Source organism: Polypterus senegalus, chromosome 6, assembly GCF_016835505.1.
Source record: "Polypterus senegalus isolate Bchr_013 chromosome 6, ASM1683550v1, whole genome shotgun sequence".
Lineage (NCBI taxonomy): Eukaryota > Metazoa > Chordata > Cladistia > Polypteriformes > Polypteridae > Polypterus > Polypterus senegalus.
In genome coordinates, this window is record NC_053159.1 from 123,363,743 (window position 1) to 123,386,325 (window position 22,583).

At 38.0% G+C, this 22,583-nt stretch overlaps 1 protein-coding gene across 3 annotated transcripts in view; it reads left to right on the top strand.

Moving 5' to 3' along the window:
• Positions 1-22,583, top strand: part of LOC120531533 — a 111,087-nt gene that overhangs the window by 53,759 nt on the left and 34,745 nt on the right. For all 3 annotated transcript variants that reach the window (XM_039757029.1, XM_039757028.1, XM_039757030.1), the window contains exons 18-22: positions 2,129-2,304; positions 2,647-2,812; positions 7,099-7,251; positions 7,772-7,935; positions 14,222-14,403. In XM_039757029.1, coding sequence (XP_039612963.1) covers positions 2,129-2,304; positions 2,647-2,812; positions 7,099-7,251; positions 7,772-7,935; positions 14,222-14,403 — 841 coding nt within the window. The remainder of the gene's footprint in view (positions 1-2,128; positions 2,305-2,646; positions 2,813-7,098; positions 7,252-7,771; positions 7,936-14,221; positions 14,404-22,583) is intronic.

Below are 22,583 nucleotides of genomic sequence, written 5' to 3' on the forward strand. Positions count from 1 at the left end.
TATAAGATATTTCATTCATTTATGTGACCAACATACACATATGTACACAAAAAAAGGTTCCATTAGTTGATCTTTGTTGAGTTTGAGTAGCAAAGACTCGAAACACTGGATTAATCAGAAATCAAAAGACAAGGAAAGGTTGATTACTGGTAGAAATACTCCTAAAAGGACAAAAACAAAATTGATGTAAAGAGGGAGCATAAATCGGATACTCCAAGAAATTGTATTTATTGTTGAATTAAGGCAAGCCTTATCTTCATCTAAAAATTCAAAATTCAGGCAATGGTCCACTTGCCTTCGCTCACTCACATAAGCAATAAGCTAACAACTGCCACGATGCCAATTAACGCCAATTAAATGCACTGTAACAACACTGTGACAGGAAACCAGTGTGATACAAATTCAGATAATGCCATCAGGGATGTGAAAAAATAATATAATAAATTATTAGGAATACAACTATAGGAAAATTTAACAAACATGGAAAAATAATGCTAAACATTTGTAGATCTCAACAATTTACTAAATAAAGCTATGTGAAACCCAACATCCTGTGTGAGTAAAAAGTTGATCTCAGTAATTCAGAAAATCTTTATAGTACCTTTAGCAATAATGATAGCAACTGAACATTTCCTGTAGCTTGCTGATTGTTGTGGTGCTATGGAGAAATTTGAAACTAATCCTTTTCATAGCATGGTTTGGGGACCTTTGTGGATTTTCAGGCAATAACTGCTCATTTTAGTTTCTGTCAGTACACCTCAACAGACTGGAATTCCACACTTTGCAATGCCTGGTTAACATTTGTAAAGACACAAGGTGGCTATGTTGGCTAAAGGGTTGTGCTCTTTTTTTGCTCTTTTGGTCCAGTCATGAATACTGGCATTGAGGCCTACAGATCTCTAGATGTTGTTTAGGATTGTTTGTGACTTCATGGAGTTTTCATGCTACACTCAGCCACTCCTTGTTCTTGCAACATTTGAAACTTTCTTCTTTTTATTAATATGGACTTGACTTTTCTTTAGGTACAAATTAGAAGTGGATTTTTTTAATCATCTCTGTAATTATAGACATTAGTAACTTTTTTTTCTGGAGATTGTTTGGAATTTATTTGGCTTATAGCATAATGTATCTCTAGAATCTGATTTTAAGAGCCTAATATAGTAAAGCGTATACAGGGTATAGTTAGTCATAATCAGTTTTATTGTTAACTAAAAATATTCATGCAGCAGACCCCGATCATTGTATTAATTAGACTTTCTTCACTGCATGGGAAGCAATAACATTTTCAAATGAAAATTGCATGTTTGTTAACTTTGCAAATAAACACTAACCGTTGATTGTAATTTTCCTTAGACTCTCCCATATACTCCAAATTAGACAAAGAAAAGAGGTCACAAAATTAGGTGTGAAAAATACACAGCATTGTAGAAAATGAGACAAGGGGTACATTTTGTTCCAATTAGTGTTGTAGACAGCCAGAGCCTATCTTGGCATCACTAGGTGGGAGGTAAAACCAACTTTGGCTGGACTGCTAGTTGCAGGACAGACTTACAAACACACCTACACTTTTTTCATAATGAGGCAGTTTAAATGGGTCAAAGAAAGAAACTTACACTTCTTTAGAGTGTGCAGTGAAAACTGGAGTACTTAGTGAAAACCCATGTGAACACAGGCAGAAATAAAAGAGCACCTTATTAATGAAGTAAGTGTTCATTACATTACTCGATTTAAGAATGAGCATGAAGTAAAATGTTTATTTTTAGCCACTTTTTTGAATGGTAACAATGTGATATATTTTTTCTTTTCTTTGGATTCCCTTTATTGGCCTTGTGGATTGGCAGTTTTTGCCTTTCAAATCATGCAGACATTTTCTCTGGCTGATTAGTGACACATGTCTCATCTTCTTAAGATCCAGTAGATACTCTCTAATTTGTCTTGTATAGCAATTACTATAATAATCAGTAGTAATAACATTACTGCCACTTTCATTCTTAATATTAACACTTTTGTGCAAGGCTATTGCTGTACAGGAAGTAAATAATGAAACTTGAAGTGTGAAGTTTGATAAATGTTTATCTAACTGGAATATCTATTTTGTAGCCTTTTTTGAACATGTGTTTCCTTTCAGGGAGCTGCTTTGTCCATCTATTTGATGAACATGGGCACTTAAATGTGGGAGGATTTCAACTCAGATTAAGAGGAGGAGTGCAATCAAAAGAAATCACCCTCACTGAATCATCACTCAGCCGCTACCCCGTAGTTCCTTGTTGCTCACTTTTAATCCGAATTTTACCTCACACCCTAGTAAGTAATAACTCAGAGCCGCCACCCTTGGAGTATCACAATCCTACCAGAATAAGCATTATTCCATGTTGGATTAATTGTTGTAGTCTCATTTAATTATTCACCAAAAGAATCTGTAGCATTTTCTTTATAGGCATTCATATTTTGAATTCTTACCTGTAATACTTCAGATATACACTATAAAGGTAGGCCCTTGGTGTGCCTTTCAAACTCCTAAAGAATTGCTTGTCTTGGATGGCCCATAAATACCCAACATATTCTTGCACCAAGGGTCCATATCTTGTTAAATTTTAATAAAGGTAGACCAGTACTAAACATTATGTTTTCTTTTCCATTGTTCAGGATATTGTTCAGCCTCCGGAGAACCAGAGTGCATTTTACCAAATGATTGAACCAAAGCTCAATAAATCAGAATTGGATATTATCTCTTCTTTTGAGAAAGACTCCAAGTTTCCAACAACAGTGCAAGATATGTTAGAGTTACTAATGAAAAAGGAGCAAGCTTCAGGTAGTGAAACTCTCACATCATTTAAGCTTTCAAGATCAAAATGTTAATGCTTATGCTTTCACTGTAATTCCACCAATATGATTTTCAAACATCTCACCAATGATTTATTGCATATACTAAAATAAGAAATTTTCATTTTAAATTACGGCTTAATCCAATACCTCTTGGCTCATCCACATGTTCCTCCATTACATTATGAGGACAGCGCTAAAGAGATCCCCAGTTTAACCTCATATTAGGCATGTATATATCTATCTATCTATCTATCTATCTATCTATCTATCTATCTATCTATCTATCTATCTATCTATCTATCTATCTATCTATCTATCTATCTATATTTTTAGTTTGGATAACTCACATGATTATAATTTATACTGTACATATTGTAAGAGAAAGACACGACTATGCTAAAGAGTTGGGGTACCATCCTTGATGAAATGAAAACAAAAGAAAATCATGCAACAATTGCGGAAAGTTTTTTTTGGACATGGGTTCAGGACAGAACTGATTTCAGATGGACTTCCGGCAGGACGAGGTGCGTCCAGGTGAACAGACACCAGAAGTGATGTCAGTGGTAGTAAAGCCGTCAATGTTGTGGTCTGCAGAGGGAGGAAGAGAAGAGATATTACTATACAGCGCCAACCCCTGGAGTGGTGGTTATTACCAGGACCAGAGCCCTTAAGCTGTCTCCTAAGCACACACATTTAACAATATATAAATATATTCCCAAACCCACTTACTCCAATTGATGGTTATGGTACAGGACAGGTCACCATTCCATTCCAGGGCCCACTCATGCACACACCCATACTTACACAGGGCCAATTTAGAATCATGAATGAAACTTTACATCTTTGGAGGAAAGTACAAGCAGACATATAGAAAACATTCAAGCTTCACACAGACCCTAACCAGGTCTGGAATCTGAATTCTGATTCTGGATCTGTGGAGCAACAGAGCGAACTGTATCAAGCTATTTTTGTATTGTGCAAGTTTTATTATTTTTATCAGCTAACCTGGGCAAATCCAGTAAATGACCATTAAAACAGTTTAGCGCTCACATTTTCCAACGTAATATTTACATTATCCAGAGCCAGTTCTGGAACCACATGGCAAGAATTTACCTTATATTGGTCCCCAGTCCAAAACAGGACACGCTCTTATTCAGTTTGAAGTTACCTTTAAGTCTATCACAGAGCACACTTGTGTATACACCCACTCTCACACACAATAGTCTAGTTTAGAGCCTACAATCAACAAATGCAATACATCTTTATGATATACAGTGAAACATCGGTTCACGACCATTATTCATTCCAAAACTCTGGTTGTAAACCGATTTGGTTTTGAACCAAAGTAATTTCCCCCATCGGATTGTATGTAAATACAATTAATCCGTTCCAGACTATACGAACTGTATGTAAATATATATATTTTTTTTAAATTTTAAGCACAAATATAGTTAATAATACCATAGAATGCAAAGTGTAATAGTAAACTAAATGTAAAAACTTTGAATAACACTGAGAAAACCTTGAACAACAGAGAAAACTAACACTGCAAGAGTTATAGTGCTACGAACCGCTTGCTAAAAACACTTTTTTTTAATGAGTTTAAAGCACAGGGAAAAAAATGAACATTTGAAAAAAATTTAATAAACCACCAAGAAAAGTAACATTGCAACAATGTACGCTATGAACCGATCGCTGTAAACAGAAGTGAAATGGAGGTTAAAATCCAATAGAAAAAAGTCTTCATTAAATACAACGAGGTTAAAACAATGCTCGGATCTATTTCTTTAAAAACAAGCCTTGTGCATTCTTTAACTGCCTTCTCAGCCTTATGTGTCCAGCCGTCTCTCTCTCTCTCTCTCTTGCGCATGTGTGTGTGTGTCTTTCTCGTTAGCGTGCGTACGTGTGTCTCTCTTACTAATGTCTCTCTCTCACACGCATATCTGTGTGTGTGTGTGTCTCTCACGTGCTTGTGTCTGTGTGTGTGTGTGTCTCTCTCTCTCTGGCTGCACAGGGAATACACAGGGAGAGACTGAACACGAGCGGAAATCATTGGCGCGCACAAACCGAAAGGGAAACTGGCTTGTTCATATACCGAGTGTGTGGTCATGAACAGATGCAAAAGTTTGGCGAACTTTTTGGTCGTAAACCGATTTCTACGTGTTCCGAGACGTTCGTGAACCGAGGTTCCACTGTATGAGGCAAGCCCACACAGACACTGGAAGAACATGAAAACTGTACACATGCGGGAGCCAGGCAAGTATTTGAACTCAGGACCAGGGCGGGATTAAGATGAAATTGGGCCTGATGCTGCAGCGCAAAAAAGGCCTATTTTTTCTCGCCATTGGTGCATGTGCATTCGACACTCACCGGACATAAGCAATCAGACCAACCAAGGAGCCTTAATTGCTTGCAACGCAACCAGCCAGCCTTTATTGATCATGAATAATAATAACGACGTAGTATCGTAACAACTCGAGATTAACATCAAACTATGTAACATCAACATTCAATAGCAATTATCTGAAAAGTACACTTAATGCAGAAAACCTAACAATGAAATACACAAAATTTCACAATTCTCTTACGAAACAGAGTAAGAAAAAATGAATCTGCAGAGACATTGGGTCAAAGTGACTCAGTTCAGGCTCTTGAGGGTAAATATTTGTCCACGATTTAAATTTCATAATAAACAAGAATCCTGTCGAGAATTTTAAAAATTCTAAATATCCATGCCGGGCCTGCGGGCCAGCTTTTAGTTTTACCTTTATGGATAACCATTTAAATAGCCATCAATTTTTACTGTACAACTAACTTTCAAGGTGAAAAATTTACTACGTGGCGTTTACCAAACAATAATAAAGTGACAAGAATCCCCAAGGTATTGCAAATAACACAGCTAAATTACTAACTAAACTGTTTAACGTAAAATTGATAGCATTAACTTGAAATCTTCGGTTAACAATAAACACAACGGCGTTATAGTTACGTCACGGCGCAAGGAACAATAGTAACTTTATAATAAATAACGCTGTGTCTAATTTCATTCTAAGAATTATTTTGAGGTTAATATAGCAAAGGAAAACTGTTCAGCTTCCGGAAAATTCTTGTCTGTTTTCATCTGGGCCTATTTCAGGAATGGGCCTAATGCTGCAGCATCAATAGCACCCACCTTAATCCGGCCCTGCTCAGGACCTAGCAGTGAGTTAGGATTGCTAACCACTGTACCACCTCATTATTATTATTACTGCAATTCATAATTCCTTGATTATCCTATGTTTGGTATGTTGTTATGCTTGTAGACATTTCAAAATCATGTTGATGTATAAATTTCCTATGATAATAATATCCACTAAGTACTGTAGTATGTAAAAAAAATACATAATATCACAAGTAGCATATTTAATTAGTGATAGATAGATAGATAGATAGATAGATAGATAGATAGATAGATAGATAGATAGATAGATAGATAGATAGATAGATAGATAGATAGATAGATAGATAGATAGATAGTGGTGCTGCTTCATGGTTTGATTCAATATGTAGTCTTTACATTGTTTCCATGTTTGTGTCGGTTTTCTACAAGTTCTTCAGTATTTTGTAAATGTTAAAGACACCTGTTAGCGTGATTGGTATGTCCGAATTTACCCCTTTTAAATCAAGTGCGGGTAATCACACCTTATAATGAGCTGATATCCCATTTATGATTGTTTCCTACCTTGTGGCTAATGCTGTACAGATAGGTTCTGGCACTCTGGGAACAAACATTGGCTCAAATAATGTAGGTGTGATGTAGTGTTCTTTTTATAAAATATAAAGCAACTTTTATCAAGCATATTTACAGTACCTTCTGGGAAGCAAACAAAGAGATGCAGAGATCTAACTTAATCTGAATACATCTTCCTTTTGTTTACCTATGTTTCTGACTTTAAATTGTTTTTATTAAGTCTATCTCAAAGGCAAAAACAAAGCTTTGCATTGTAGTTTTGAAGATATCAGATGAATAATAAAAGGTACACTTTTTATTATAGACAGATTATAAACTCAAAAAACAGTGAACATTACAAGACATTATTCTCATTTTGTTAATTTAATGCAGAGTCACTGCATACCGTAAATGTAATTTTCTGCTAAGTACATTAAACAGGTGGCACGCTGCTACAGTAGGTTAAAGGCATTGTTATTAAATGAGTTTGGTAGCTGCTGCTGTGTGCATGCTAGTGAATGCCTGTGGTTGTCACTGTTACATGGAGTCTCTTTTTTCTGCAGTTCCTGCTGCTCAGTGGCTTAACTGGTATAAAGAGAGGATGGATGTCACAAAGCTGCTTTCATCTCAACAGTACCTCAGCATGAGCCATATGGTACACTACCGCCAACAAGCTGGCATTCGAATCCGAGTTGCACAAGCATTTGGACTTGCTGGTATGTAGTCCTTCAGCTATCGTTGCCATATTCAGTGACACTGCCAGGCTGACATTAATTTGTCAAGCTTAAAAGAAGTCAATGTTGCTGCATCCTAAGAGCAACAATTTTACACTAAGAGGCTATTACTAATGGCCCTGAAAGATATTTTCATCAATCTCTCCCTCATCTTTGTTAGTTTTGAAGTATCTTCAAATTTAACTAAGATGTTTAATCAATATAGTTCAAAAAGATATACAGCATGAGGTTGGTTGCAATGCCTCTGTGTACCATTACTCAATAAGCAAGACTGACTTAAGTTTCTAGAGTGAAGAGAAGGGTTCTCTTAAATAATGACATTATATTTGACACTGTGCAACAAAAAATGAGCTTCTATTTCAAGCCCTAATTTCAAAAAGCTTAACCCTTATCGTAACTGACTGCCTCTCATTCACTCTGGATACATGTCAACAGGGAGAGGGGTTTGTTGTAGTGGAATCCAAATTAAAAGTCTTCATTGTTTTCCTTTGTCATTTCACAGCTGACGGCTTATATGTGAATGCTCTGGCAAGAATTCTGAAAGGAGATGCCAGTCAACATCTCCCAGAGCTCCCAGGGCACTGGGGCGGTGAGGAGAAGTTTCTCAGTCATCGGCATGATTTTGCAAGCCTCCTGAGATCTCCACGCTGGACCGATCCATCAGTGGTGCGTACGATAAATCAAAGTCAAACACCATTATGGCAAAAGGAATATCCAGTGTATTCTAAATCTCTTCAAACTGTTAGAAGAAATTGTGCATGAGTGAAAATGCATTTAACAGTTTATTTTTAAGTGGTGCTTTTTTATGGTGAAGAAATTGCGCTCATTTTGCATATAGCAGAAAAATTCAGAATCAGTATTCACCCTTTTTTCATTTCTTCTATTTACTGTATATATTTTGGATGCATTACACAATGTAAAACATGTTTTATCGAAAACTGTCTTAATTCCTACATATTTTTCTTTAAATTACTGCAAATATGTTTTAGTGTATTTTCAAGACTGACATTTTTAAGGCCTAAACAACTTGGAAGCTACATAAATTGGCAATTTGGAATTCCTACTGATGTGAAGATGTCTAAAATTATTTACACCAAATAAGTATTCATGAGTGGTACTTAGGAGCTCCTCCAATTTCTTAAATAAGTGGGCTTATACTGGGACACCGCCTGATTAGACTTGAGAGCTGGCACTGCAGCATACAAGCTAATGATGAAGCTGCACACCCCAGTGAAACATTCTAGGTAGAGGAATAGGATTTTGCCCGCTGTACTAATATGTTGTACAGGGTTTGAAGGAACCTGATGAAATGCTGCTTGTTGTTTTTTTAGTAACTCATCCAGCTTTGGAAAATAGTTATTTTAAGAGGTTACAAATTTGTTAAAGCTTGTTTATGCTTAGTAGAATTTACTGAAGTCATGAAAAGCCTGTCCAGGGGTATTAGTGGCATTTATGCAATTGTACGAATGCATACAAAGTTGGGCTTTAAGGAATGCCTTTATGCATGAGAGGTTATGATTTCTGCCCATAATAATAATCATTGAATATGATGCTAATTTTTGTTAATTTTTGTAAATGGCAGCTCCTGTCTTCTGTGACAAGGAGACTCAGGTGTACTATCCATCACCATGCAGACATTTTAGGAGTTTTTCATTCATGCGTTATTGATATTATACACACTCATCATGTTTTGTGAATTATCTAACTTTTAATTATTTAATTCCCACTTTTATTCAGCCAGACACAAACAGACAAAATCGAATTTTGTACAAATACACGCAATGATAGAAAGTACTTTTTTCTACATTTCAGTGCAGTGTGATATGAATTTTCCTCTACACAATACAGAAATAAAATTTGAAAAGTTTCTTTACATCCAATTTCTGTTTACAGGCCTGTAGCTAGCAGACAAATTTAATAGATTTTCAAGTATATTATTAAGTGATCCATTTTGATTATATGATAATGGAGGGCATGGCCCAGGAACAAAACATGAGCTGGTCCGGGATGAAGCACACATGTTTACACTCACCTAGACCAGATCACGTTATATTTACCAAACAACCTAATAGGCACATTTTTAATGTATGGTATGAAACTGGGTCACCCAAAAAAAGTTGGGCTGTGGGATGAGAATTGCTGCATACTCCATATGGATACTGACTGGGTGGGAATAAAACTTGTGCCAGGTTGTGAATCAGTAGTGCTCAAACCTGCTCCACCGTGCTACCCCCCAAAAAATATCAACCATGTATTGTTTTAGCACCTACCACAGAGTGGGCCATTACTCTGTATACTGTGCAAGAACAGAGAAGACACTTTAGCTCCCTAGTACCTAAGACTGACAATCAGGTCATCCCTTTTTGGGTCTCTAGACCGCTGTAGTATATACCATCACCGTTGGCTATACTGACACCCTTTTCCTCCACTCAGCACTTTATACATTGCTTCATCTAATTGTTAGAAATGTTACTCTTTCTTTAATTATGCTTGTATTGTATGTGACCTCATACTTAATGATCCATGCGGCTTGATAGGAATTCAGCTCCATCCTACCTGTGTCCAGTATGGTAACTATGAAAAGCACAAAGCACAGCATGTTTTTTTCCATAAACATATAGTCATAATGAGAATCATAATGAGAAACAAAGTGTGGTTGTGGCATCTACAGTGGTTTTCAAATGGATAAACATGCTTAACTTTAAGGCCCATTATATAATCAACGTTCATATTGAAGTTTTAATAGCATTGGTTAGGAGCAAAGCAGAACAAACTCATAAACAATATAGGAAATCATTATTAGTTAATATTTAATACAAGTTCATAAAACCTTCTAGATTTCAGGCACAACTCTGGATACATTGCTTAATCCAGTTTTCCATCTCATTGCTAACTGTAGCACAATGATCATTTTTTTCTGCTGCCAGACTATTTTATTGCATTATAGAAAGAAAAAAATCATACTTGGGTATTTACTGTTTTATTTCTTTTTCTGACTACATCAAAAGTAGTTTCAAAAGTCCCATTTTTTAAAAAAAGATCTTGTATATTTAGTGTACATGATGCTGCTGGGCCCTGTGATTCCAAGTTGGATTAAGTGGGTTTAATAATGGATGGATGGATGGCTTGTCTGGTGTACAAAGACCTAGGATGGTATGAGAGAGGAAGAGAGAGGAAGGTGTATGTTAGTGAATCAATTTAGGATAAAATGAAAGGAATAGGGCAGCATGCTGCATCTAGGTAGAAAGTAACTTGAAAGTAATTATTCTGTTTATAATGAAATTAAGTTTGATGTCATTGGGAGCTGTCAGATGTCAAGGAGCCATCCCCTAAATTGTAATGTAAAGTGATAATAATGAAGGAATGTTAAGACTGAAGTGTTGAAAATTACGACAGGAGTAAATAAGGAAGAGTCCAGTCATTAGTTTAAGAAAAATAATATGGGGGGGGGGGTCAAATGAAAGTTATTTAAGGGTAAACTTTGGAGAAATGTTAGGAGTTTTTCTTCACAGAGAGAGCTATAGAGAAAAGGAACTAGTTATAAAGTAATGTAATTGAGGTTAGTACTTTGGAGACCGTTAAATCTCGACTCTACAATATTTTGTAAAAGGTCGGCGACCTGGGAAGTGATGAGTTTTTTCAGGCTGAATGGTCTGCTCTCTTTCAAACATTGCTTATGTTCTTATTCCATGTGCATACACTCTATTTGCCTCATTTGTTCTATAAAGTGTTTAGCATTTCATCATCAGAGTAATTAAATGTACCACATTTTGGTAAAATGCACAGGTACCTCAAATGGTGTAAAGAACTCATTAAATTATTAGTTTCATTTTGTTTAATTTTTGGATGTATCATTTTGTTTTTTATTTTTGTTTACCTTATTACTAGTTTTGTAATATTGTTACACCATCATTTTTTGACTGTTCTTCCCAGTGGCCAACACTATATTTTGTATTATGTTCATGGGTGCTGCCATGTTGTTGTCAACAACTACACCTATCGCTACAGCCTGACTGAGTGGTACCATCACGCTACCATCATAAATGATACTGGCTTGCATCGGCAGGCATTCATTGTAAAATCAACAACTCATGATTATTGTGTACATGAGCATTCTTTAAAAAAGAAATAATATTTTGAGATTAATTTGATGATAATTTCTGGATATACTGAAGAATACTGAAATATGAACTACATCATAAATCCTAGTTTTTATCTTGTTGGCCTGTACACCCATAATGTGAGTACTATGCGGAGTGGAGGCAGATCCTCAGTGTTTTTTCTTGTCAATTCTGGGGTTTGTCAGGGGTGTGTTCTTTCTCCTACTCTGTTCAATATTTGCATGGGCTGGGTGTTGGGCAGGGTTCATGGAGTCCAGTAGCTGTTTTCAATCTGTTGGTGAAGAAAGATTCACTGGTCTTGACTGTGCTGACAATGCTCTGATCTTTGCAGAGACAATGGTGGCTCTGATCTGGGCTCTTGAAAGACTGAGTGAGGAGTCTGAGTGTCTGGGCTTCTGAGTGTCCTGGAAAAAGCCAAGATCCAGGCCTTTAATGGCCCAAAGGGCACAACAATCAGTAGTGTATTGTATCTGTCTGCAGAGGGAATGTCGATCTCTTTGAGTGGTTTATTTACCTCGGCAGCAACATTCATATCTCTAGTGACTATTCCTATGAAGTCAGCAGACAGATTGAGAGAGCATAGGGATCATGAGGTTATTGGAAAGGGATGCGTGGTGCTCCTGATATCTCTTAGAGTCCTGGTGCTTCCTATTTTGCAAGACATGGACGCTATCCAGTGCCCTGAGATGAAGACTGGATTCTTTGGTATTGTGTTTCTTTCGAGAATCCTTGGCTATCGCTAGTTTGGCTTTGTGTCGAACGAGCAGTCGCTCTCAGAGTCCTGAATGAAGCACATTACCTGCATTGTGAGGGAGTGTCAATTGCGTCACTATAGCCATGCGGTGCAATTCCCTGAGGGTAATCTGGCTCACAAGATCCTCATTGTTGAGGACCTAAGCGGCTGGACCGCGCCAAGGGAACGCCCACGTAACACCTGGTCATTTCCAAGGGGTGAGACTGGACCACATGTCTGCCTGGTTGCTAACCGGGATCCCAAGTTTCATCGTGTGGTGGGTGAGGCAACATACTATACCAGCACATGCTCCCCAACCTGACCTGACCTGAATGCTTTTTTTCTCAAAAAAGTTATTTTATGTTGCCATCTATTGTTTGAATTATTTTTATTGTTGTGATAGTAATGTAACCACATTGCCATTTGGGGTTTCTGTTTTGTTCATAAGCCCCAGCATTTGATGCAGTTGATCATAGGTTCAGCGGCTTTGTGACTTGATGATGTCTCATGGTGTTAGATGCTTATTCCTGTTTAAGATGGCAGTGTCTGTCACTCAGTGGCATAGTTTTAACCTATTAAACCATCGCAAACAACAATTCACTTTTCAAGAATAGTTAGAGGCAAGTCACATATAGAATGTTTGGCAAATTTATTATGACTTTTCTTTTGTTTTTTTTGTATTGGCTGTGATGTTCTGATTTGTTGAGTCTCTCGATTCCTGACCCTTGCCTGCATTTTGACTACAATGTTGACTCTGTCTTTTGTAGTTTCATCCATCTCCTGATTTTCCTGTTGACCTTTTAAATCTCCAAATCTTTCTAGAAAGCCTGATAGATTAGTATTTCCATTTTAGTAACTAGTTTTGCAATTTGATTTTTGTGTAATACGTCTATGAGTCATTTTTCATTTTTATTTAGCAATGACTTAGTTCAAGTTCATTTGGACTCCCCATTTTTAAAATATACATTACACTCTCACTTTTTACTTTGTTCAAAATTTCTCAGTTTTCCAGTTATTGTCCTTATCCCTAATCTACCAGATAGCCACAGAGGTCATCTTAATGCTGTATGTTACTTTATTACTCATTGTGGCCAAACTACTTACTCACATCACTTTGTCAGACCTTTCTCTTGCAGCTGTCTGGAAAGTATAATTCCTCAACCACCATATGAACTTAGTATGTAAACAGGGTTCTTAATTCTGTTTTTTGACTTTGTTTTCCTTGCCATGCCTTTTTATTGTTTTGCCAAGTCTCATGTTACAGTGTTTGTGCCTGATCCTTGTTTCTTGTTTTGTCTGATTGGTTTGGTAGTTTTTGTTCACTTCATCATGTCTTTGTGTCCTGCTGGCTGATTCAAGTTTTCACATTTAGCCTTTTGTGAAAGCTGGCCCTGGCACAGACAGACGGACAGCATATTTTCACCCACACACCGTTTATTATTTACAGTTTTTGCTCACGTGCACCCCCAGTGCCTTCTTGCACTGATTTCCCCAATGTCCAGGCCCACAGTCTCTAAGCCGTCCTGGCCGTCTCCCGTCTCCTCTCTATCTCTCTCTCTCTCTCTCTCTCTCTCTCCAGCTCTGTCTGCTTCCTCCCGACATCCACCAATGAGTGGAGGGAGGCGGCCCCTTTTATGGGAACCCGGATGGGCTCCAGCTGCTTCCCAGCACTTAACGTTGGCCACACCTGTGTGGCGGAAGTGCCGGCTGCGCACCCGGAAGCCGTCCGTGTCTCCCCGGGATAAATAGGCACTGGGGCGCCGCCTGGCGGTAGCCACGGGTCCCTACAGGGCTGGGCTTCAAAGCCCCCTACCCGAGGCCCCCTGCATAACCAGGACGGACGCCCCCTCTCGGTCTGGAGGAGGCCCACACTTTAAATAATTGGTTTTGATTTCCTCATGCTGCCATAGACCCACCATGCTCACTTAAGCTCAGATGTCAATCTTTATGGAAAGAGTAAGTGGTCACTTTTGCCTGTTGTGTATGAATAAAAAAACAGTTTGAACTGTACAAATTTTAGAAAATACAGTATTCCTGTGTATATTAGTGCAATAAGAAAGAGGCAGTTTATCATAATGGCTTTCTCATTTTTTCCCAGGTACTTCATCCTTACTTTGATATGAAAACTGTCTTGTTGGTTGAGTTTTTTGGCCTCAAAGCAGTGTATAAACCAGATCCAAGTGGGAATCAGCATGGCAAAGTTATGTCCCGCTCTGGGAAAGAACTGAATTTCTCTGCCATGTCACACTTGGGATGGGCAGCAGTGCCTCTCTTTGAAAGGTAAGAATTAGTCAATTAAGAGAAAAGACAGTGTTTTGTGGTTAAACTATGGCTATTATGCATTACCTCACTTACAGATATTTATAGACATTGTAGAGCAAATTAAAGTAGAAAGTGATTGCCATTTTATTGTTCTTTTGAGTGTAAGTCATTGCTCTGTATTGCTCATTCAGCTTTGGCTCATTAGATGATAATGCCAGTTGTGTGCTGAAGATTTATTTGCTCTTGGCAGTACTAAATGATTAGGACCTTTTATTATGAAGAAATATGTTCCTATTTATCCATCACTTGAAGATAATGATATACATCATAAGACTAGTCTCAAGGTTGCCAGCCTAGCAGTAGACATTAACTTTCCATTTTATTATCTGCCTTATTGAAGTGTAATTTAGGCTGCTCGCTTCCAGGTTAGATGGAGAAAAGACATTCTACTGCCAGAATATCTTACAAAAATAATAAACCTGATATCTTAGTGAAGCTTTTCTGAGTATGTTGCATATTATTAGATTTATACTCAAAAATGTAGAACAGTACAGTAGTTTATACCTGTTTTATTATATTTGTCTTATGTCACATTACTTACTGCTCCCGACTTTTCTGTATTTTTGTTTCCAAGTGTTCATGCAGTCAGACAGTACATGCTCCATTTCATTTTTTTTTGTCCAGATATTACATAAGGAATCCCATCATGAATTTTGAGATTGGATAGTGCCTTCATCATTCACTTGGGGAGCAATATTTTAGTGATCACCTGTAATAAACGAGTTTACAGATATGTATACTTGACAGCTTGCTGCAGCAGGTCATTTTTTAATCATGCAGTGTTACAGGTTGATTGTGTGTAAACCTCCATCATGCCAGGTGTTGCAAAGAGACTTCCCTTAGTGTAAATCTTGTCAAGTAACATTGGCCTCAAATTAACATATAGCCACTAAGTGGCAACAATGATTTCAAATCTGTTTCTTGTGCTTCTGTCATTTTCTAAAATTTATTTGGTTTGCCACAAATCTACGATGATTTTATTTATGTTTAATTTATTATAGAAATGTGTTCTAATTAAGGTTTTGTAAATTATACAATTACTTTATACTATTTGTATCTTTAGAGCATGAACTGTGCCATTTTTCCTAAAAGATGGCAATCCTAAGGGTTCTTTCCCTATACAAATCCATTATCACACATGTACATTATATGAATAGTATGAAACGATAAATAGATATATGTATCTATAAGTAGATACTGTCACCTAAAAGAGTCTGCAGCTATAAACTCACTCTTTACCATTAGTGACTTCCTTGCACACTTTTTGCAGTTACCTTTGCCAGATGTTGAGATATTATATATTAGTGAGCTTTTAATTATGGGATGAGTGGATGGGAAATATGCCTTTTTCTTTCATAATTTTCTGGTAATTATATTTTGAAGTGTCATTCTACATTCCAAGTTACAGATATCATGTATAATGTGACACCCAACTCACTACGGCTGGAAAATACTGATAAGCATATTTTTGGTTGTTTGTTTGTTAACTTCATAAAAACTCTCCTTTGCTTCTGAACCAATCTGTGTTGCTGTAATGTTTCTACAGTATATGTTTTGTTCAGAATTATTAAATATGTCTGTGGCCATGCATAGGATTTACATGAACAGAATGACCATCTATGTATCTCACATAAATGTAAATGGTCCAGGTACATATGAGTCAAACCAAAGTATCCTGGACACAAACAGAAAATATATTAAAAGAGATAGAGTGACAATTGAAGGGACCAATCAACAGCAGTTAGAATGAAAAGAGTGGAGAGGTGCAATTAGTAGTTTATTGATTAATGTCCCAGAACAAGGGTGCAGAAAGGTCGTGATCAAGTAAGTTAGATCAGTGTTTCCCAACCTCAGTCCTAGGGACCCATTGTGGCTGGAGGTTTTTGTTCCAACCAGATACCTAATCAGTGACAACACCTGATAACACTGATCTCATTTAATTAGCTGGCATTATTTTTTTCTCCTGTTCTACATTCAGAAAAGCACAGCAGCATGACTTTTACATTTATAAGACATTTAGAAATATTTCTGCTTTTGCTATTGATTTAAATGCTTATCTTTCTTTTGTTGATTTCATTATATTTTGACCTTTCTCTGTGCAGTTATTCCCCTTCGTTGTATCTTATTAATGACAATTAAAAATGAGCAGAGTAGACACGCTGGCAAACTACTTTAGCATCAGACCCACTAATTAGTAAACAATGGATTAATTAAACAATGAGAACACCTAAAAAGGTAGAATGAAAATCAAGATGAAAATATTGTTAAAAAGAAAAAAAAAAACATCATTCCCATATAACTGCTTGGTACATTTTAATATATATATATATATTAATATAAATTAATAATTAATAAAATTAATATATATATATAAATAAATCATAATTGCCATTTTAGATGGTGGATCTATTAAAAAAATTAAGATTAGGCATAATATTTTATAAATGCCACTGTCTCCAACTATGTCTGATCTCTACTGACTTAACATCAGGGCTACCTATTTACTGACTTTAAGGTATATATATATATATATATATATATGGTGGTCCTGATCTAATTATGCAATTTTCATTACGCTATAACTTATTAAGTTTATTACATAGAAAATCACCCAAAATATCACAGACCATCGAGAAGTGTGCAAACTGACGATATGAAGAATTGTCTTCGTGCTGAACTGGAATTGTCCCCTGTGAACATTACCCAGGCACAGACAGGCAGACATGTTGTTTTTCCACCACCACACGTTTATTTACAATATCTATTTACAATAAAGATCAGTGCACACAAAAACCCCAAAAAAGTCCTGGCCACACAATGCCTTCTTCTTCGGGCCGCCTCCACACTTTCTTCTGCTTCATCCTGCTTCCACCCGACTACAGCCCCGCATGAATGGAGGCGGCCCCTTTTAACCTCACCCGGATATGCTCCAGGTGCTCCCCGGCAATCACCCACCAACACGCCCCTGTGTGGTGGAAGTGCCGGCTGTACTCCCGGAAGCATTCCGGGTGTCCCTGCTTCTCTTCCCCAGCACTTCCTGGTGTGGCAGAAGTACTGGGGTCCAGGGTTCCCAAGGCATTGGGGCACCCCCTGGCGGTGACCATGGGCCCCTACAGGGTTGGGCCTCCATGCCCTCAACCCGTGGCCCCCAAAGCAACCAGGGTGGCGGCCCCCACGTGATCCAAGGCGGGCGCACACCCTCTTCCGGTCCTTTATGGCGTCCCGGCTGGGTCATCGCCCCTGGCACCTCTGACACCCCGCATAAATCAAAGTCATCCAGACAATCTGGATCTGCATAATTAGATCTGGACCACCCTATATGTATGTAAATAAATACATATATATATATATATATATATATATATATATATATATATATATATATATATATATATATATATATATATATATTTTTTTTTTTTTACCAAACTTTTCTAACTTCTATATTGTTCCCAAAACACACAACAGTTCACTTAATTAGCCCAGGAGTTCAATTAAAAACAGAAGCTGGTTGGAACAAAAACCTGCAGCCACATTGGGTCCCCAGGACCGACTGAGGTTGGGAAACACTGAGTTAGATTGACAAAAATTTATCTGAATTTAATGCTTAAAGGAGTAAGTACTCTATAGTTTTTCTGGGCGATTAGATGTTATATTAATCTATACTAATAAAAGGCAAAGCCCTCACTCACTCACTCACTCACTCATTCACTCACTCACTCACTCACACACTCATCACTAATTCTCCAACTTCCCGTGTAGGTAGAAGGCTGAAATTTGGCAGGCTCATTCCTTACAGCTTACTTACAAAAGTTGGGCAGGTTTCATTTTGAAATTCTACGCATAATGGTCATAACTGGAACCTATTTTTCTCCATATACTGTAATGGACTTCAGCTTGATGGCAGTGGGGGGCGGAGTTGCGTCTTACATCATCACGCCTCCCACGTATTCACGTGAACTGACGCAGTACATAGAAAACAAGGAAGAGCTCCAAAGCTTATTCATAAGTGCAGCTACTGCGGAAACAAAGCACAGTGTAAACTGTAAGTTTAAATGAAGTTTATAGACACACTCACGCTAACGTTTGTCATGCCTTCGACGAATACTTCATTTGCGAGGTACAACTTTAATGAGAAGACACGAGATATAAACAAGACTTTGGATCACTTTGTAACGGAGTTGAATTTGCTGTAGCAAGAAACTTTTAACTACAAAAGGTTGCCATTGATTTGAGGCAAGATTGCTTTTCTCCTGGACAACTATATGTTGCATTCTCAAGAGTGAGCTCGCGCAGCTTCTTCATATTACAACCGGAGTGCAGCCAGAAACTTTTAAGTGCCGGGTCTTAGCTAACATTAAATAAAGCCGTGGACATCGCAACATCACACAAGAGAGCAGCTCACGTGAACTGCCTGAACACAGTATGAGTGATCACTTCCATGCATCATTACACAATTGACAAGGTGATGGCTTTATATGTCGTTTGTTTATAAAACAGCGGAGAAGCTGTGTAAAGGCTGTTTCACAAAAAACCAGCGGAGCGTCTTATATGAGCAGGCAGTCAGCTAAAGAAGGGAATCAATAAATATCTATATAATCGTAATAAACGAGCAAAAAATAACGTACAAGCCGCGGATTAAATAAAGGAAATGGGTACCTGAACAGTAAAGTAAGTCTCGAATAGCTACACAATAACTATAAGAATCGTAATAAACGATCAATAAAACAGTACAGAACCGCGAAGCAAGGAGAAACGATGGCCTTATATGGCATTCGTTTATAAAGCAGCGAAGAAGCTGTATGAAGGCAGCTACACAAAAAAACAGCAGAGCGCCACACTCTGAATGTATTCCTGGCATCACCGTTATACCCTCTGATCTCCCATTTCAATTGAAATGCCTCAAATTTCCAGTAAGGCTCTGCTTCGCGATGACAATTAATAAGTCTAAGGGACACACCCTACAAAAGGTTACCATTGATTTGAGGCAACATTGCTTTCCTCCTGGACAAAACTATACGTTGCATTCTCAAAAGTATATATATATATATATATATATATATATATATATATATATATATATATATATATATATGTGTGTGTATATATATATATATATATATATGTATATGTATATGTATGTATATATATATATGTATATGTATATATATAAGTATATATATATGTATATATATACACACCCCGATCTACATACTGTCAAATAAACGAACCAGACACTGTGGCGCAACATGAGAGGCTTCGCCTCTAGTGCTGACATCCGAGGTTCAATTCCCGAGAGGGGGTGCAGTGAGCGTGTACTGCCTGATGAGCCCAGAATTAGGGCGAAACATGTGCCGCGTACTGTTTGCATTATTTGACAGTAAAACTATTTCAATATATTCAATATATATATATCAGCGCTTCCCGATTCATTTTACCCTCGCACCCCCTTGGTTTGAGGAGAACTATGAAAAAATATGAGGTTAACGCAGAAAAACAGATCACCAATTGAAGCTTTATGAATAATCGATTCGCCATCAATAATTGTTTTGGTAAAGCCATACTCTGTGTAATCCTCCTTCCATGTTATAATTTTTCCGCGACTAGCCATGATTAAATGAACGGTAAAAAAGTAAGAGCGAACCGACGGTGACTTATTCAGGCAGGCAGGCGACAGCTCAATAGCTCGAATTTGGATATAAGTAGGTTCTATTTAGTCGCCAGAAATATCTTTGGTAGGAATGGAAGTTGAATTTAGTCTTTAAATTTCTATGCTGAAGAAAAATTTATGCAATGATGACTAAGTTTAACTTACATTCCTACTAAACATATTTCTGTCGACCAAATAAAAATTACTTATATTTAAAATTTAAATAGAACTTCAACAGATACGATAGTTCATAATACCCACGCAGCACTAAGTGCACGTAAGAGCAGGAGTCATCTGTTTTAACAAGCAGCATATTGCACTGATATGAAATAGCCTGCCCATTTAATTATTTAGGAATGGATAGATAAATTAAGATTTTGTACAAATAATGTTTTTCATTTTTCTTCCTCGATGGATTCTGGCACCCCCAGCAACAGCTGCTTGCACCCCAAAGGAGATATATATATACTCAGCAAAAAAAGAAACGTCCTCTGACTTTCAACTGTTTTTACTTTCAGTAAACTTAATGTGTAAATATTTGTATGAACAGTAAAAGAGTCAACACCATAAGACATAAACTAAAAATGTTTCACAATGTGTCCCTGAATGAAGGGAGGCTCAAAATCTAAATTTCCAGTCAGTATCTGGTGTGGCCACCAGCTGCTTGAAGTACTGCAGTGAATCTCCTCCTCATGGACTGGACCAGATTTGTCTGTTCTTGCTGTGAGATGTTACCCCACTCTTCCACCAAGGCACCTGCAAGTTCCTGGACATTTCTGGGGGGAATGGCCCTAGCCCTCACCCTGCGATCCAACAGGTCCCAGATGTGCTCAATGGGATTGAGATCCGGGCTCTTCCACTGCGAGGATGATCAACTGTTCTTCCTGTCTCCCTGTAGCGCTGTCTTAGGCGTCTCACAGTGCGGACATGGCAATTTATTGCCCTAGCCACATCAGCAGTCCTCATGCCTCCCTGCAGCATGCCTAATGCATGTTCACGCAGATGAGCAGGGACCCTGGGCATCTTTCTTTGGGTGTTTTTCACAGTCGGTAGACAAGTCTCTTTAGTGTCCTGCGTTTTTAGAACTGTGACCTTAAATGCCTACTTTCCGTAAGCTGTTAAGGTCTTAACGACCATTCCACAGGTGCATGTTAATTAATTTAGAATGGTTAATTGAACATGCATGGATAACATTGTTTAAACCCTTTACAATGAAGATCTGTAAAGTTATTTGGATTTTTAAAACATTATTGTTGAAATACACAGTCCTGAAAAAGGGACGTATCTTTTTTTGCTGAGTAAATATATATATATATATATATATATATATCGGCCGGGCGCCCAGGAGGACCGGAGGAGGGCTTGTGCCTCCTCCAGACCGCGAGGGGGCGTCCGTCCTGGTTATGTTGGGGGCCTCGGGTACAGGGCTTGGAAGCCCAGCCCTGTAGGGACCTGTGGCCACCACCAGGTGGCGCCCCGGTGCCGGAAAATCCCGTGTGGGACCCGGCCGGGGCCAACGCCTAGGAGGACCGGAGGAGGGCTTGTGCCTCCTCCAGACCGTGAGGGGGCGTCCGTCCTGGTTATGTAGGGGGCCTCGGGTCTGCCACACTGGGGTGTGGCCATGACTGATTGCCGGGAAGCAGTTGGAGCCCATCCGGGTTCTCATATAAGGGGCCGTCTCCCTCCAGTCAGCAGTGGATGTCGGGTGGAAGAAGACAGAACTGGAGTGAGGACGGGAGGCGGCCAGGAGAGAGGCATAGAGACTGTGTGGCCTGGACAGTTGGGGGAACGGTGCAGAGGCACTGGGGGTGCACGTGAGCCAAATTGTACATATTCTTGCAAATAAACGGTGTGTGGTGGAACTATGTTGTCCGTCTGTCTGTGTCCGGGTCCCAGTTCACAATATATATATATATATATATATATATATATATATATATATATATATATATATATATATATATATGTATATATATATAGATATAGATATAGATATAGATATATAGATTATATAGATAGATAGATAGATACACATAGATAGATATATACAAACCGGATTCCAAAAAAGTTGGGACACTATACAAATCGTGAATAAAAACTGAATGCAATGATGTGGAGGTGCCAACTTCTAATATTTTATTCAGAATAGAACATAAATCACGGAACAAAAGTTTAAACTGAGAAAATGTATCATTTTAAGGGAAAAATATGTTGATTCAGAATTTCATGGTGTCAACAAATCCCAAAAAGTTGGGACAAGGCCATTTTCACCACTGTGTGGCATCTCCCCTTCTTCTTACAACACTCAACAGGCGTCTGGGGACCGAGGAGACCAGTTTCTCAAGTTTAGAAATAGGAATTCTCTCCCATTCTTGTCTAATACAGGCCTCTAACTGTTCAATCGTCTTGGGCCTTCTTTGTCGCACCTTCCTCTTTATGATGCGCCAAATGTTCTCTATAGGTGAAATATCTGGACTGCAGACTGGCC